The sequence below is a fragment of the Ctenopharyngodon idella genome, chromosome 6, assembly GCF_019924925.1.
Source record: "Ctenopharyngodon idella isolate HZGC_01 chromosome 6, HZGC01, whole genome shotgun sequence".
In the NCBI taxonomy this organism is placed as follows: domain Eukaryota; kingdom Metazoa; phylum Chordata; class Actinopteri; order Cypriniformes; family Xenocyprididae; genus Ctenopharyngodon; species Ctenopharyngodon idella.
In genome coordinates, this window is record NC_067225.1 from 28,539,010 (window position 1) to 28,557,201 (window position 18,192).

General features: G+C 35.3%; 1 protein-coding gene across 12 annotated transcripts in view; it reads right to left on the reverse strand.

Annotated features, from left to right (window-relative positions):
* rap1gapb (RAP1 GTPase activating protein b) overlaps positions 1–18,192 on the reverse strand; it is an 87,229-nt gene that overhangs the window by 2,494 nt on the left and 66,543 nt on the right. For 8 of the 12 annotated variants that reach the window (XM_051896945.1, XM_051896939.1, XM_051896946.1 and 5 more), the window contains 20 exons: positions 17,957–18,004; positions 16,799–16,837; positions 16,502–16,690; positions 16,003–16,106; positions 15,044–15,122; positions 14,628–14,681; positions 14,458–14,541; positions 14,275–14,375; positions 13,813–13,942; positions 11,105–11,260; positions 10,780–10,851; positions 10,133–10,219; positions 9,908–10,048; positions 8,617–8,748; positions 6,836–6,945; positions 6,253–6,372; positions 4,740–4,881; positions 4,333–4,438; positions 2,780–2,835; positions 2,387–2,439 (listed from right to left, as the gene is read on the reverse strand). In XM_051896945.1, coding sequence (XP_051752905.1) covers positions 2,431–2,439; positions 2,780–2,835; positions 4,333–4,438; positions 4,740–4,881; positions 6,253–6,372; positions 6,836–6,945; positions 8,617–8,748; positions 9,908–10,048; positions 10,133–10,219; positions 10,780–10,851; positions 11,105–11,260; positions 13,813–13,942; positions 14,275–14,375; positions 14,458–14,541; positions 14,628–14,681; positions 15,044–15,122; positions 16,003–16,106; positions 16,502–16,690; positions 16,799–16,837; positions 17,957–18,004 — 1,959 coding nt within the window. In that variant the 3' untranslated portion in view covers positions 2,387–2,430. Of the gene's footprint in view, positions 1–2,386; positions 2,440–2,779; positions 2,864–4,332; positions 4,439–4,739; positions 4,882–6,252; positions 6,373–6,835; positions 6,946–8,616; positions 8,749–9,907; positions 10,049–10,132; positions 10,220–10,779; positions 10,852–11,104; positions 11,261–13,812; positions 13,943–14,274; positions 14,376–14,457; positions 14,542–14,627; positions 14,682–15,043; positions 15,123–16,002; positions 16,107–16,501; positions 16,691–16,798; positions 16,838–17,956; positions 18,005–18,192 lie in introns of all 12 variants that reach the window. The other 4 variants (XR_007930590.1, XM_051896938.1, XM_051896944.1 and 1 more) reach the window with 4 other exon arrangements.

An 18,192-nucleotide genomic window follows, 5' to 3' on the forward strand; every position in this document is an offset into this window, starting at 1 on the left:
TAGAGACCTTGCGCTCCTCCACCTTCCGTTTGAGGATGCCCCACAGATGCTCAATAGGGTTTAGGTACCCTCAGCTTCTTTAGCAAGGCAGTGGTCGTCCTGGAGGTGTGTTTGGGGTCGTTATCATGTTGGAATACTGCCCTGCGGCCCAGTCTCCGAAAGGAGGGGATCATGCTCTGCTTCAGTATGTCACAGTACATGTTGGCATTAATGGTTCCCTCAATGAACTGTAGCTCCCCAGTGCCGGCAGCACTCATGCAGCCCCAGACCATGACACTTCCACCACCATGCTTGACTGTAGGCACACTTGTCTTTGTACTCCTCACCTGGTTGCCGCCACACACGCTTGACACCATGTGAACCAAATAAGTTTATCTTGGTCTCATCTGACCACAGGACATGGTTCCAGTAATCCATGTCCTTAGTCTGCTTGTCTTCAGCAAACTGTTTGCGGGCTTTCTTGTGCATCATCTTTAGAAGAGGCTTCCTTCTGGGACGACAGCCATGCAGACCAATTTGATGCAGTGTGCGGCGTATGGTCTGCGCACTGACAGGCTGACCCCCCACCCCTTCAACCTCTGCAGCAATGCTGGCAGCACTCGTACGTCTATTTCCCAAACACAACCTCTGGATATGACGCTGAGCACGTGCACTCAACTTCTTTGGTCGACCATGGCGAGGCCTGTTCTGAGTGGAACCTGTCCTGTTAAACCGCTGTATGGTCTTGGCCACCGTGCTGCAGCTCAGTTTCAGGGTCTTGGCAATCTTCTTATAGCCTACGCAGTCTTTATGTAGAGCAACAATTCTTTTTTTCAGATCCTCAGAGAGTTCTTTGCCATGAGGTGCCATGTTGAACTTCCAGAGACCAGTATGAGAGAGTGAGAGCGATAACACCAAATTTAACACACCTGCTCCCCATTCACACCTGAGACCTTGTAACACTAACGAGTCACATGACACCGGGGAGAGAAAATGGCTAATTGGGCCCAATTTGGACATTTTTACTTAGGGGTGTACTCACTTTTGTGGCCAGCGGTTTAGACATTAATGGCTGTGTGTTGAGTTATTTTGAGGGGACAGCAAATTTACACTGTTATACAAGCTGTACACTCACTACTTTGCTACAATGTAAAGTGTCATTTCTTCAGTGTTGTCACATGAAAAGATATAATAAAATATTTACAAAAATGTGAGGGGTGTACTCACTTCTGTGAGATACTGTATATACATACATGCACACATATACACAATATCATTCAAAAGTTTGGGGTCAGTACGATTTTTTATGTTTTTTATGTGAAGTCGCTTTTGCTCACCAAGGCTGCATTTATTTGAAAAAACACAGTAAAACAATAATTCTGTGTATTATTTTTACAATTAAAATAACTGTTTTAACTGAAAACAACTGATGTTAATATTACATTTGTATTTTAAAATGTAATTTATCCCTGTGATGCAAGGCTGAATTTTCAGCATCATTACTTCAGTCTTCAGTGTCACATGATCCTTCAGAAATCATTCTAATATGCTGATTTGCTGCTCAAGAAACATTATCATCAATGTTAAAAAGTAACTCTTTATAAGGCCTCATTTGTTAGCATTAGTTTATGTATTAACTAACATGAACTTACAATGATCAATATATTTTTTTACAGCATTCGTTAACCTTTGTTAATGTTAGTTAATAAAAATGTCCATGTTAGCTCACAGTGCATTAACTAATGTTAACAGATACAACTTTTGACCTTAAATTTTTTAGTAAATGTTGAGATTAACACTAAGATTAGTAAATGCGGTGACACTTTACAATAAGGTTTCATTAGCTAACATTAGTTAACATGAGCTAATGATGAACTGCACTTCTACAGCTTTTAGTAATCTTCGTTAATTTCAGCATTTACTAATACATTATTAAAATCAAATGTTGTGTTTGTTAACATTAATGCACTGTGAACATGAACAATGAACAACTGTATTTTAATTAACTAACGTTAACAAAGATTAATAAATACAGTATCAAATGTATTACTCATAGTTAGTTCATGTTAGTTAATACATTAACTAATGTTAACAAAATAAACCTTATTGTAAAGTGTTACTGTAAATGCTGTAGAACTATTATTCTTTATTAGTTATTGTTAACGAATGTAGTTAACTAATGTTAACAAATTAAACTAAAGTGTTACCAGAAAATCTGAAATCTTACTGACCCCAAACTTTTTAACAGTAGTGCAAATTTAAAAATGTCATGCTACATTACATATAGCAATACAGCTATCAAATAATAAAACATAAAAATCATAAATGAGGCCACTAAATGACACAACCATATAGGCCCCATATATACATCATCATAGATATAATCCTCATTTTTTCTTTTCCTAACCTGTTGATGGACATCCATGAAGTCATCTACAGCCTACAGGACAGCTAGCAGTTCTGTGTAGGACAAAAACACACAGGCACACTGTCACAGATGATTTAACAAATACTAAGATAAACTACATAAACAGAGCAATTCCAACAGGATCGTCTGGCCTAATCTGATCTGATGTTCAAGAGCAGTTATACAGGTACAGAGAGAGAAAAGTTGTCATGCTATGACTTTAAAGGGATCATATTGAGCATGTTAATCAACATTAGTCATGATTCATAATTATAATTCAGTTTCTCATGACCATCTTACACCCTACCTGACACTCTTTTATTCTGCTCTGGCTGTATATATAAACATCATTATTAGGACTAGAATATTTTTGAGGCCAAGCACATTTCTTACCGAGTGTTGTCTCTCTGTTTTTGGACGTAGAGGTTCAGACTGCTGTCGAATGGGACCTACAGTGAAACGGACGACTGTTAAAGCCTGGACACAAATACAAACTATATGAACTGTACCGCAGTGACAAGGCCAGGTACAGATTTGATCAGTGTTGCTATCCTTAGCTAAACATAAAACTATTAAAAAAAATTTCTATTGCAAAAAAATTTAAGTTGAAATAAAATATTAGATGAAAAACTTATTAAATATTAGAAAAAATATTAGAAAAAAAACTGAAAATGAAAATTAGAAATGTTGCCTTGGCGACTAACTGAAATAAGTTTCATTTGAAGTAATGACAAAAACAATAAAATTACTAAAACTTAAACTAAAATCAAAATGAAAACTGAAAATATAAAAATAAATGTTAATTGAAAATATACAGTATAGATGCACAATGCAGCGGAAAACTTCTTTAATATTTAATTATGGGCAAAATAGGTTAAAACAACTCTCCAATGTTTTCCAGTTCTCACTTCTGAGTGAATATTTCTCTTAAAGTAAAAATATCATGTAAAATAATATCACAGTGAGAAGTGGTGATTTTGTTTGTGATATATCATGATTATCTGTTTTTTTTTTTTTTTGGGAAACACATGACCGTGACATTGTTAGCATCATGTTCTATTGTTTGAGCTACAGGGATGCTAATGCTAAAGCTATCCATGTGTAAAATAACCAAATATTGTCTTCTACAGGTTTAAGACGGGGTTCACTGCGTAATATTTACAGTGAAAAAATGTAGAGATTCTTTTTGAATAATTTAACAATACTTTTGAAAAATTTAGCTATTCTTTTTGGGGAAATGTAACGATTCTTTTCAAAAAAATTTAGCGATTCTTTTTGAAAATGTAGCGATTCAAGTAGCGATTTCATTTAATAAATGCAGAGATTCTTTTTGAATAAATGTAGCGATACTTTTTGAAAATGTAGCGATTCATTTCGGATGGATGTATTGATTCTTTTTGAATAAATGTATTGATTGGCTTTGAATAAATGTATCAATTCATTTAAAATGTAGCGATTCCTTTTGAATAAATGTAGCGATTCTTTTTGGAAAAAAAGTAGTGATTCTTTTGGAAAAATTTAACTTTTTAAAAAAAAAATGTAGCGATTCTTTTTGGAAAAATTTAGTGATTCATTTCGGATGGATGTATCGATTCTTTTTTAATAAATGTATCGATGCGTTTGGAATAAATGTATCGATTGTTATGCATTTTGAATAAATGTATCGATTGGTTTTGAATAAACGTAGTGATTCTTTGTGAAAATTTAACAGTTCTTTTTGAAAATGTAACGATTCTTTTCAACATATTTCTATATAGTCATATATATATATATCATATATAGTCAACAAATTTCTGGCCTCCTCAATGTAGCGTTTGGACACAAAAATAAAAGAACTATTTTTGCAAAGTCAAACATTTAAATTATCATTACATAATTCTGTTACTATCACAAATATTTGCTGGGTTGTTTATAAGTTGGGAGATGAAATGTTTGTTATATCTCACCGTGTGAACTGCTCTGACTAGCACTACCAGAGCCGTCTTCCAACCACACAGCGCTGTATGAAAATGAATCTCGTTTGTGAGGCGTACCAGCTGAAGACAGACTATCCTGTGTTCCAGAAAAATGAAAAACATATGCAAACAACAGAACCAGTCAGTCTTGTTAAATTAACTAGGTGTATTGATTTTTCTGTTCAGGCAATTAAATGCAAATTCCAATATGCCCGTATGCATTTGGCTGCCAATAGTACAGGCGTTTAAGTACAGGTTGTCTTCTCTGCCTGTCAGTTTTTATGTATACACTAGATTTTTATCAAAGGACAACAATCTGAGCACAATGTAGCTATTGTTTATGTATAACATGAGTCATGTATTAATAAATGATGAGTCATAGGTGGATGTGGCCGCACCAGTCCCGTGTCGTACTCCTCTGTCGCTTCATGTTCCTGCTCGTTCTCCTCCACCACACTGGTGAAGCTGCTGGCATTGGATGAGGAGCGAGAAAGGTCCTGAGACTCTGGGATAGAAGGAGCTCGACAGCACAGGGCAGAACTACAGTACAAACACAAACACATATGCACATATATGAGGTCAAATGAACCCAAAATAATTACCTAACCACCCTTAAAGTACCCCTATTGTGCTTTTTTGGATATTACCTTTCATGTAGTGTGTGATATAGCTGTTTGTGAATGTAAAAGGTCTGCAAAGTTTTAAATATCAAAGTGCATGATAAATGGAGTTACTGTCTCCCAAAAGAAAGAATTGATTCTGAACCGCCTGAAACAAGTCATCAGTAATTCCAGTCTTACTTCCTTCATGAACCTATGTAGGTTTGTAACAAATTTGCATAATGCCAGCCTGGTCCTGTAGTTGTATCTGAGTTTGGTTTGTGCTGTCAACATGTCGATAAGACGCTGTTTTCTGCACTGCCAAAGCAAATCCACTTTGCAGGCACTTCCGAATGATGAGGACGCAGGTTGGAACTGATATGGTAAAACCAGCACCATTGTTACTGTTCGAATCACTGCGCTGAGGAAGATCCAGAGCCGAAATTCAGATATGGTATTGGGAATTTCAGACTGAGCCATCTGACCAATCAGAGCAGAGTAGGCTCTCGGAAAGGAGGGGTTTAGAGAGATGGAATCTTTGATCGAACTGTTTCAGACACTGTGAGAAAAGAGGTGATGCTACAATGTATATTATGAGAAAATTCAAGTGTTTTTTGACCTTGGATGTATGTAAAACTGTTGTAGGAGACTCCAAAACAAAATTAGGAATGTTTAAAATAGCATAATAGGGGCACTTAATGATTAGATGCATATTCTTTTTGATTTCAATCAACATATCACCAAATATAAATCACCTGCACATTCAAAACAAAACAAAAGCTGCTCACTTTTTGACCTTTGCACTAGCTACTCTGTCCATTAGGTTAAAAGGTGTTGCTTGGGCTGTAATTTGCTATATCATAATGATAATGCAGTATGTTATGACAGCACAATATGCCACATTCATGTTTAGTGATTGCATATGCAGTTGTATTACTAATGAGTAAAGATTCAATGACAAACGAGTAAAACTATTGTTTAATTGTTTGAACTAATATAAGAGAAAGCAAACATCTATTATTTGCAGTTGGGAGTGGTTTTGTGTAAAGGGTAATAAAAAGTTTGAACCTAACAAGGAGCGGTCTGTGAGCAACTGCAGTTGTTCCCTTTGAACAAGCAACTTAACCTCAGGTTAGGCTATTTACTATTTACTATTTACTACACATGAACATGATACTCAACTTTGAGGATATTTAATTACATACACTACCATTCAAAATGTTAGTAAGATTTTTTTAATGTTCTGGAAAGAACAAAATATTTCTAGAAAAGAAATATATCTTGAGCACCAAATCAGCATATTAGTGCTCACCCAATCTTGCTGATCTGCATCTCAGGTGAGCTCTGATTGGACGAGTTGTCAAATCTGAGGTCTTGAAAGGTGTGTCCACCATCAGATGCCCTCTGTGGACTAGGGGACACCTCTCGACTGCTGGAACATAATGATTACCGCATCTTAATTATTGTTTTCAGAACTGCAGTTTTTGAATTAACCTTAACATGACACAAAATTGTAAAAATATATTATTTTTCAGATACTTACTAACCTTAACACACTAACGAGAGTGTAATCTTTTAATATTTCCTGTTTTATGGTTTTATTGTCACAAGACGACTTTCATGCATATCTACTTAAAGTGTCTTTGCCCCCAAAGAATTTCTGCCTTTTATTTTTTCTTTGATATGAAGAAAAGAATGTCCACCTTGACATTTTTTTTAAAACATACAAAAACAGCAAAATAAATGTTCAAAGAATAAGTGCTTTCAAGTCACGAACTGCATTTGAATGTATTTTTAAATACATTCATAAACTACGGTTGTTCTAAACCTTATCATACAATGGCTTCAACAGGAAATACTCCAATCTTTTCCATACAATTGTCTGTTCATCTTACCTTCTCTCCTGAACCTCTTGTATGTTCTCAATCCCAATGGCGCTGCTTCTCCTGGAACTGAACGGACCAGATTTCTTACGGGTTGGGCTTTTTCCAGGAATAATCAGGGACTGTGGAGAAATCACAATTGGGTTAGATTTTGATTTAAATTATTAGCCAGTACCACTACATAATTTCTTCAATGAATGCACTTTTATATATATATATATATATATATATATATATATATATATATATATATATATATATATATATATATATATATATATATATATATATATATATATATATATATATATATATATATATATATATATTTCTTCTAATATTATTAATTTTAACTATTTTTTTTATCTTTATTAATTTTAAGGTGACTTTTATATGCATTTTTATTATTATTATTCTTACATAAAGCACTTTGAATTACTATTGTGTATGAAATGTTTTGTGTAAATCAACTTGCTGTGTCTATTGTCATTAGGGTGGTGGTAGATTTATGATTAAACACAAAAGATATCAGGTTTGATATCTATGGAAGCTTGTTTCCGCCATGAAATAAAAAATAAAAAAGGTAATTGCGACTTTTTATTTCACAATTCTCTTTTTTTCTCGCAGTTGCGGGTTTATATCTCACAATTGTGACATTTTTTCTCAGAATTGCAAGATATAAACTCACAATTGCGAGTTAAAAAAAGTCAATTGCGTGACAAAGTCGGAATTGCAAGTTATAAAGTCAGAATTGCGTGATATAAAGTCAGAATTGCAAGTTATAAAGTCAGAATTGCAAGTTATAAAGTCAGAATTGCGTGATATAAAGTCAGAATTGCAAGTTATAAAGTCAGAATTGCAAGTTATTAAGTCAGAATTGTGTGATATAAAGTCACAATTGCGAGTTATAAAGTCAGAATTGCGTGATATAAAGTCAGAATTGCAAGTTATAAAGTCACGATTGCGTGCAAGTTATAAAGTCAGAATTGCGTGATATAAATTCGCAATTGTGAGAGAAAAAGTCAGAATTGTGAGTTTATATCTCTCAATTCTGACTTTTTTCCTCACAATTCTGTGAGATATAAACTTGCAATTGCATGTTAAAATGTCCAATTGCAAGGAGCCTTTCAGTATCATCATAATTTCACTTGATCTTAAGTGTAACACAGATCAAATCTGTGCATTGAGTCTTGCAGTGTAAATGAAGGCTAGATGACCTTAAAAAACCGGTCCGGATGGAAAAATCCTGGTTTAACAAAGCTGACTGCAAATTTACAGTTTTGCACAAATGTTTGATCATTATCTGGTTCCTGGGACAGTACACACTAGCACATTTGGATGGCTAATAGGCTGTTATGTCAACCTGTCATGAAAGGCTCTCTCAGTCATTGCTGTTGCTCTTGTTGTCATAGCGATGGAGATGGGACGGTCACTTGTGGAGAGCCCCATCTGTTCCACCGACCACCATCCAAACAGATCATAAGGGCTGATTACACATCAGTTTTTATCTCTTTTAATGGTGAAATGATGAAGATCAGAAATGGCAGGAGAAGACCTGGTCTACCATCAGCACAGATGTGCCATCATGGCACAAGCACTCTAGGGTCAAACCCACTCGGAGGGCACAGTGAATGCCAGCTGCGACTCAGCCGGCGGAGGGATCAGAGGGCATGAAGACTGGCACAAACTATAGCTGGCACACTGTTTTGGGGCATCTCATGACAGCCAATCAAGTTCTTGTGTCTTTTTAACAATTTAAGGTCCACTGATATTCAGAAAGGTCTCATACTCACAATTCCAGGAGTTTTGGGAGTTTCTGGTGGGTTGTGTGTAAAACTTCCACTGTGGCTTGTGGAGACAGTGTGCGGTTTCTTGTTACTGAGGCCCATAGCATCCATAGATTGACTTCTATTGCGGATAACTCGCTGGAAAGAGAAAAACTATGCATGTGCATCACTGCAACACAACACTAGAGGGTGCAAGTACTGCTTATATGAGAAACAGGAGAGCTAGGGAGAGTAAAGGACAGTGAAAGTGAGAAAGTGGCTATGTTTGGACTAGCATACTACACAGACATACATAATCAAATTCTATGACAAGAGTCCAATCTACCACAACACGTAGGGAAATATGTGTGACGCAGATATTATAAAGCCATTCAAGCACAACACAAAATCTTTATTTATTATATAAAGGGTAAAAGACTTTTGTGTCGAGTCGAGTCAAGTCTGAAGTCATTTCAGGTCGAGTCTGAGACAAGTCTGAAGTCTATTAAAATGCGACTCGAGTACGACTCGAGCCCGAATCCCGAATCACTAACTCGAGTGCCCATCTCTGGCATACTATATACTTACAATTACTGCAGTATGTATACCATGAAATTTTTTTTCACGGTATACATAATGCATTTTCAATATCCACAGAATACCAGATAAGCTTCATTTGCCAAAATGTGGTAAATGTGAGTGTGTGAACACTCAGTTTCACCCAGAATTTCCGGTGTGCTTTTTCTATTGAGTTAATTGACTTGTGTAAGACGTTTTTACAGCAAAACGCTTGCGTCCTTCTGTTTGAAACATTTATTTGTTCCACAATGCATACTGTTTAACATATAAAAGTTTGGGGGCAGAACAATTTTTTTTTTTTTTTTTTGCAGGAAATGAATACTTCTATTTATCAAGAATGCATTAAATTGATGAAAAGTGACAGTAAAGACATTTATAATATTACAAAAAAATTATATTTCAAATACAGTAAATGTTGTTTTTAACATTTCTATTTATCAAAGAATCCTAAAAAAATGTGGTAACACTTTAGTATAGGGAACACATTCACTATTAACTACGACTTTTGCCTCAATAAGCTCCTAATTTACTGCTTATTAATAGTTAGTAAGGTAGTTGTTGTGGCTTGAAGTTTAGGTAGGATTTAGGGATGTATAATATGGTCATGCAGAATAAGGCATTAATATGTGCTTTATAAGTACTAATAAACAGCCAATATACTAGTAATATGCATGCTAATAAGCAACTAGTTAAAAGACCCTAAAATAAAGTTATACCATCCTTATTGTTAGGATTCTACCTTGAAAGACTCAAAGAAGCCTCCACCTCCACCTCCTCCATTCTCCAGTTTGTCGTCATCTCCTCCCAGTCCCATCATGGACTGGCTGTTCACATGCAGCTCCTCATATAAAGTCTCCAGCAGAGCAGAACGTGTCCTCTCCTGGACAACAAAAACATTTTTAATGTAGTATGCATGCTGATGCTCCCACACAAACATAAACACACACATTTATGCCCTCCTCACCTCCAGCTTGGCAAACTTCTCTGCTTTATAGCAGGAATATTCAGCATTGATCAGTTTGGTCAAGAGGAACTCATGAAACTCTGGACTCTAAACAAAACACAGTGAACAGTGAATAAATAAGATTTATACAAAGAACAGTTTGAATTTTTTTTAGATTAACTATATATCAATTCAATTATTTATTAATTCACCAAGTCATATCGCATACAATAAAACTAACAATCTATATTTGCAGAGGAATTGTTCATACTGATTTCATTATTAATTTAAAAAAAAATGCTATATTTAATTATATTGCTCATCATGATTTTATAAAAGGCTTTACAAATTCATTTTTGAATAATAAAAAAGAAAATAAGATGTTTCTGTAGTCATATCCAGATATGCAAAATCTGCTGACTTTCTCCACATTTTCTGTGCTATTTTTAATGGGAAAAATCCGTAATCTCCAGGATGTATTTAAATATGGTATAACTGAACTAAGAGTACTTGACACTTCTTGGCATCTGAAAGCATAATTAATAATCCAAAATACTTCATAAATGAACATCAATGGTTGAAGGATGTGTAGAACTTTGCGATTCCAGGACAATAAATCCATGTTGAACTATAGTCATATTACATGAATGCTGGCTGGAAATATGGACCTTTTTGAAGACAGCTGGGTCTGGGAGGGCAGGACCAAAGAAAGGCACATCATCTCTTGCCGTCACAGATACCTACAATAACATAAATTAAATTACAATAACATAAAACAGATATCAGGAAAGCTTCCAAACAGATCTTTAATTCTCTCTGCACATTAAGCCATATTATATTATACTGGTAATCATCAGCGCATATTGATTTTAACAAAAAAAAAACAACACAATCACTCCAAGAAAGAATGTGAAGAATTCCTATAACGAAGAAATGATTCATAGAATCCATGGCTCAAGCTTCAGTTTGATTTAAACAGGATTAATTAATTACCTTATAGAGGACGTTATCAGTGCAGGCGTTCTCCACTTGCACCACTACGTAAGCGTGAAGGAAGTTTGATGCAATCATATCGGGTACAAATGGTGTGTTTTCTTCTTGGAACACAATAGCCACAATGTCATTTCCTATATGCCTCTTTCTCTGGAGCTGAAATCAAGTCAACAAAACTGTGAAGTAATAAGAGGAAGCTGCCCATAAAACAAGTAATTTTAGATTCATTTCTTTGAAAAGGCCGGCTAGAAGAGAAACCTGAACTGAAAACTAAAACAGACCATACACTTGAAAAATGTATGTTTGTGATCTCAAACAGATTTAGAATGTTATACAAGTTTGTGAGGTATATTATACAACTTTCACGCCAATTAGGCAAACTCCCTATAGTTGCATTAGAATTTTACTTTTAATTTTGGCTCTGACTGGCCTGAAAATTTTTAACCAAAACTGTGAAAATAGTGAAAAAATTGTGAAAATATCCAGTTTCCTGCATATTTTCATCCAAAAACAATGAAGAAAAATATGTATGAAGACTGTACTCATACTGTAACTAAATAAACATTTAATTCACGTGAACATATGTTTATTTAGTTATGAGTAGTCCTTGTGAGAGTCTTCACTTACTGTAGATGAAAATTCGCAGGAAAAAAATAGCCGGCCATTAGTTTTATCTAACAACGTCATTTTCCCTAGCCAGATGCTAGATTAAACTTCCTGATAAATTAAACATTACAACAAATGGAGAATCTCAGAATGAAAACCAGTCAAATTCTGTCAAATAATTAATGATTCTGTCAAAGAAAATTATTTTGCATGTTGTATTATGAGCATATTCCTTATTGTTGCACTACAGTTTTTCTTTTGATTTTAGGGTGAAATATGACCTGGTACGTTCTTGATGTGCTTTGTGAGATTCGCCCTTATACTGACTTATTATTTATTAAATTTCCCACAAAATAACAATATTGGATCATAATATTATACATATTGCAGACCGATTTGTGTTTTATTACACCAATGATGTCAAAGCCCTGGCTTTCAGAACAATAATTAAATTTATACTTGATTTAACATGTGACAAAAGAGTATTAGCATTCTGTAGGGTGTCAATTTTATCTCCCATAAACCTTCAAAGGTTTATTCGATTAGCTTTCCTCAGTTGAACCGCTCGTTCGCTCGTCTTCACAGCTTGCTCATAAATACTTATTAGTGAGTACTGTCATAACAGAAAAACAGTTCACAGACATTCAAAAGTTCAAAAGAAAACTGCTTGTCTTTATCATCAAAGTGTTCGGGAAATTAATAAGACATACTGAAGCACGTTTACAGCCCTGTGGCAAACATCATAGTCAAAACAATGTTTTCAGATAGAGACAAACCATTTTAAGGCAAAAAACAAATTTGTCTCTGTCAGTCTGGAGGCCATTACCATATCACTATACGGTAGCTCTCATATAACATCACATATCTGGTAGAATAGAGATTAAAAAGCAGCAGGTGATGAGTCTGTACCCATATGTTATCTCTGGCCTCTGAGGTACCATATTGAAGAGGGTGTGTTTTAGTGGCCAGCATTGTAAGAGGGCAGTCTGTGCTGAAACCCCTAGGTAATGTTCTCCCTGAGCGAAGCAAAACATGCATGACAACAGATGGCTTTCCAGGATCAGTCCTTTGCACTGTGTGGTTTGCTCGCTAATTAACAGAGCATGCTGCTGGTCAGTGCTTTGGCCAGCATTGGGCAAGCATCTCTGGGGGGCTGCAACTGGTTATATTCCCAAAACTAACACTAACGGTAACATAAAACAATATCCCAGAATGTTACTGTTTTGTCATAAAGGTGCTCATGTATTTATTCATATTTACCCACCTTCTAAGGGTGACCAAAGTAGGGTTGTCAAAAGTACAAACTTCAGTACCAAGTCGGTACTGATATTTTGAGCACTGTTGAGCAGATTCTTAAACACCTCTGATTGGTCATTGAGTTCACGTGCTCAACAGATATGTCTGTGATTGGCTACAACCCTAGACCAAATGTTGATTTAGTTAAAGGGGTCATGACATGGATTTTTTTAAAATGATTTTAATATGTTCCTTGAGGTTCACTTATAATGTTAAAGCTTTTTCACGCTTTTTCACTCTTTTTCACTCTTTCACTCTTCCATTTGTCCTGTTGTTGAGTCAAGCGCATGAACTGGAAAACATCAAAAAGTGAACGGGCATCTGTATACTGTATCTAGTGTAGACAGCGTCAGTGATTATAATGGGTTCTATTTGCTGTGTTGTGTAGGCAAATGTCAGTCATTAAGTGACTGAATACCAGTGGGAGGGGCCTATAGTGCGATGAAGTAAAACTATTCGTCGATGTCTTGCTCTGGAGGCAGTCATATGCAAATGTATTTGCCCGTGTTACGTCACAGATCCCGCAATACAAAACTAGCTGTTTTTGGAGCTTGATTAAATAAATGCTTTGTTTATAATGAGGAGGACGTTTTAAGCTACAAAACTTGATGTTTTAATGGTACAAAGAACTCTTATATGCCAAAAGATCAAGGCAATTTTGATTTCTCATGTCATGAACCCTTAAAAACTGGAATCTGAAATCTGAGGTATCTGAATCATGTAGAATCTGAAAATGTTTTTCATATTTTCTTCACTGATTGTGAAACAAAAAAAACAACAACAAAAAAAAAAATAATAAGTCTTACCTGCTGGGAATCTCCTTCAGTGTATGGCAGTTTTGTGGACACGTGGAACATTATCTCTTTATTGTGGAAGTTGTGGTAGACTGACTCGGTTCCTGTCTGGCCATGTGCCACATCCAGGCCACCACGAAAACTGTATTATGAAAAAAGTTAAAAAAAGCTTTGAATTGCTTCATTAATATTTTTAACTCAAATATGCCATCTGTCATGATGTGCAAACAACGCTTTTTTTGTTCCTTTTTTTGGACAACATTCAGATCAAACAATCACCGCCGTTACTCAACAATCAATCCTAACCTAGGCCTGAAATCAAAGGAAAATTATAATGTAATAAGATAAGTTTGCAACTGATGTTTCAACAACAACTCTCCACCTAACCCTAAAATAAGATTGGTCGATAGGAATGCTGTTCCAGCACCAGGAAAAAAGTCCTACTTGGGTAAACCATGTACTGTATGTATATACCCTTTAAAATCATGAAGTTCAATCTTCTCTCCCAAGAACTCCAGAAACTCAACAAAAGCTGGACTTTCCTCATTGTTTCCAAATAGTTCCTCTTCTGTTGTCTGTAGAAGAGAGAACATACTTGGGCCACAAGTCCACAATTTATAAAAATTAAGAACATAAAACACTGAAAGGTGATCTGACCTGGGCAAATTTCTGGTAGATGACTCCAAACTTGAAGTTGTTACTGATGACATGCTCATCAAAGGTCACAATGAGTCTGGATGCCTTGAAACGGTTTACAAAATGAGGGTCAGTGTATGAAAATTACGTTGTTTATTTCATTCGTTTTCTAAGTGCCTGTTCCAGCTTACCTTTGGGTATAAGACAGGATAAAATCTGTCCACATTCACCTCTTCGCAGACAAGCTTTGGAAAAAAGACAAATAAATGAGTGATTTATCTAATTTACATATTTCTAATCAAATTATTTTATTTAATTACTAAGGTTGTCAATTTATTCTAGAACAAAAAATTATGCAAATTAAGCAATTAATTTATTTAATCATGACATTAGGTTTATGATAAAATAAATGGACTTTTTGTAACATCTCATTTGCATTGGACTTTTCTCAGCAAACACTGACATGCAATTAATTAATTTAAATTTATAATTGCAAAAATAATTATAAATAAATTAATAAATGCAATTATTTAATACATCTGCATCTCATGTAATTGATTTGAATATTTTTTTTAGCCATAAAAAAATTCTTCTCTGCTCAACCTACCTTTGCCATCTGGACAACATTAGGGAACTCAGTCAGACAAGAAATTGGTATCACATCATGGTGGGTTTTAAACTTTGACCTAGATTTAAAAGACGAGAAAAGAATTATAAAATTCATAGTATCCACCATTACAAACTATTCAAAGTAGCATTATAACAAACCCTAGCGTCAAACTCTATTGTCCTGTATTAAAAGTCACTTTGGATAAAAGTGTCTGCTAAATGCATAAATGTAAATGTAATATAACTGTTATATATAGTAGCAGGAAAGACAGAGACAGACAGACAGAGAGACAGATGAATCAAAAAGTAGCCATGTGAATCACTCCAGCAATCACAGGTGCCCTTGTCAATTATCTTACAGCCAGGGCGTAACATTCAAAGAGTCCCTGAAGAGCTCCCTTCATAAAAGAGAGGCTTTATACATAGATCAGCTTCTTTCTGACATGTACACTGTCTCCTGTTCCCATCCCCATCATTAGAGGGCCTCAAGACAGGCTGTGGGTTATAAAAGAATGGATGTGCCCTTGTGCTCCTGCTGCATATTTTGAGCACTTAAGTCAGACCAGCTTCGAAAATGAACAACAAGAGAATATGTGACAGAGGAGAGTGGACGTGAATGTCTCTGTATCAGGGTTGTGCACCATCCAGAACTGAATTGAGAACACCTTTTAAATTCCAATTCGACTTCTTGAATTGGATTTGAATTGAAGTAGCAAAAAGGATGCAGAATTGCATATCGAATGTAAGGAACTAGCATTAAAAGGAAATGAGAGTTGAAATGCACATTTTGTGGCTTTTGTGTACTTTTACTATACACATCAGCAATTTACTTTTATGTATCTTAAAGTGAAAATAATCTGTGATAAAGGTATTAATGAAACATAACTCAGAATTCAAAACATCAAAGCAATACATTTTTCATCTGGGAAGAGTCAAGAGCGTACGTGTTTGAAGTACCTAAACAACAGTCGAAGATGCTCCTGGTCTCCAATCACATCATACTTCACAGAGAAGACCAGGTGTCCGAGAGCGCTGTCCACGGAGTAATAATTAAAGTGCTCCTGCGGGAAGAGTTATAAACAGACATAAACTCTCAGAAAGACTCTTTGCATTACCACAGATTCTTCAAGCTCAAACAGTATCATTACTGCAGAGAGAATGACAGTAACGGCAATAAAGGGACGAAACATCCAACTGAAAAATTCCTGTTTTCATAAGAATCATCCATTAATTTGTTAATTGGCGAGGAAACAGTCCTGATTTGATTTTGCCAATATTTTATTAGCCAATATTTGAAAGTTTTAAATGACACACATTGGTTTGAAGTGGGCGATATGTCTGATTTTACTATACAAAGTTCTTTATGTATTTTTTTAAAATAACCTGGCATATTTCAAGATGATATCTGGATGGATGCATTGATGGATGGATGGATGGATAGATAGATAGATCTCACCTTGCCCAGGAAGTGTTTCCTGTAGATCTTGGCGATGCTGTTGGTCTCCAGTTTAACCTGTGATGCAGGACAAGGAGGCGGTTCCTCTGGTGTGGAGGAGGAGCCTAAATCATGATTAGTCCCTTCAATCCAATAACCCCCAAACTGGGGCAGCAGAATCAGTGGTAAAGAACCAGTACGCCCCAATACCTGCCAATTCACAAAAAAAAAAAAAAAAAAAAAAAAAACTATTTTACAACCAGTAAAGCAAGAAAACACATTCATATTTACATATTAAAAAACAAACAAGTTTGCAACCTCATGGACGCTGGGATATGGAATGTAGTCTTCCTCTGTCTGTGGGAGCAATAGAGAGAGATTAAATATTTTGAGCCCTTTGAGTCAATTTAATCTGCAGATGAAAGAAATATGAAGGTACATAAAGAGTAAAAGCCTATAAACACAGAGCTCCAGACCTGCAGAGACAAACCCTGAACTATATACAATATTCACAAAGCCTGAGGTGAGAGCATTAGATCACATGTGGCCTTAAATGCATGGAACAATAACATACAGTACATCTATATATTCCAGTAAATATAGACTTTCTGGGAATTTATATTTTGAGTTGAATATGTGATTCACCTTTATAAACTCATAAAAGTACAAAGCATCACATTGTAAGTAAGTTAGTGTACGAGTGCACCCTAAGGGCCTGTACGCACAGGACGTGTTCTAGCACTACAAACAACTCGACAGAAAGTAACACAACTGAACAGAAGGTGCATTTATATATACTGCAAATACACTTTCATCTACACAGAAGACACACTTACTTCATTAAGCAAAATGAATTAATATATTATGTGTGTTTAGAAAAATATAACAAAACTTGAGGCTCAAAATAAGCCAATGGGGTTCGTTGATACATTGTTGATGCATTGTTTAAAATGGACATTTATCTGCCGCTTGTCAAAAGTTTAACTATTTTTAACCCATCAAGGGAGCATCTTAAAAGATGCAATGCTTAGATGCAACGTCTAGCACGTTGACTCATTCGGAACAAATGTTTTAATCAATACTTGTATTTTAATAGATTTCCATCATCTTGGATATTTTCACTGAGCTAGTTGCAATGCATTTTGTCTTTTCTCTGCAGAGAATACATCCAGTCCTGCCTTGCAATTTGGCCAAAAGGTATCTAATAGCATAATTTTGCTGCCATTCTTTTGGAACAGCCTTTATGTCAGAAGTGCCCTTGAGATGCATTAAAATGTCAACATTTTAAGACAACAGAGATTTTCTGAACTTTAAAGATATGAGAATGAGGGTTAATGCGAAAACATCTGTCTGGAATAAAAGTACCATTGTGTGTTTCTGTGTGCATGTGATAAACACGACGCTGATGGCAGGGACGGTTCGTGATGGCTATAACACTTGATGAGTGTTTATGTGGCTCTAAATATACACACTTACTTTGAGAGGAGGTGGAAGAGAGCACCTCTGCTCATCCATTCTACTGCTCTGTGTTTTTAAAAGGAGAGAATATTTAGTACATACAGTTAATTTAAAGACATACAACAAATTTAAGTAACATAATTCATATACATTAATAGAATGGTAAATACCAGAAATTAGAATTCATCATTTGAAGTTAATAACTTGAAATAATGTATATGTTTGAGAGCTTTCAAAAATGTAAAACATGGTCA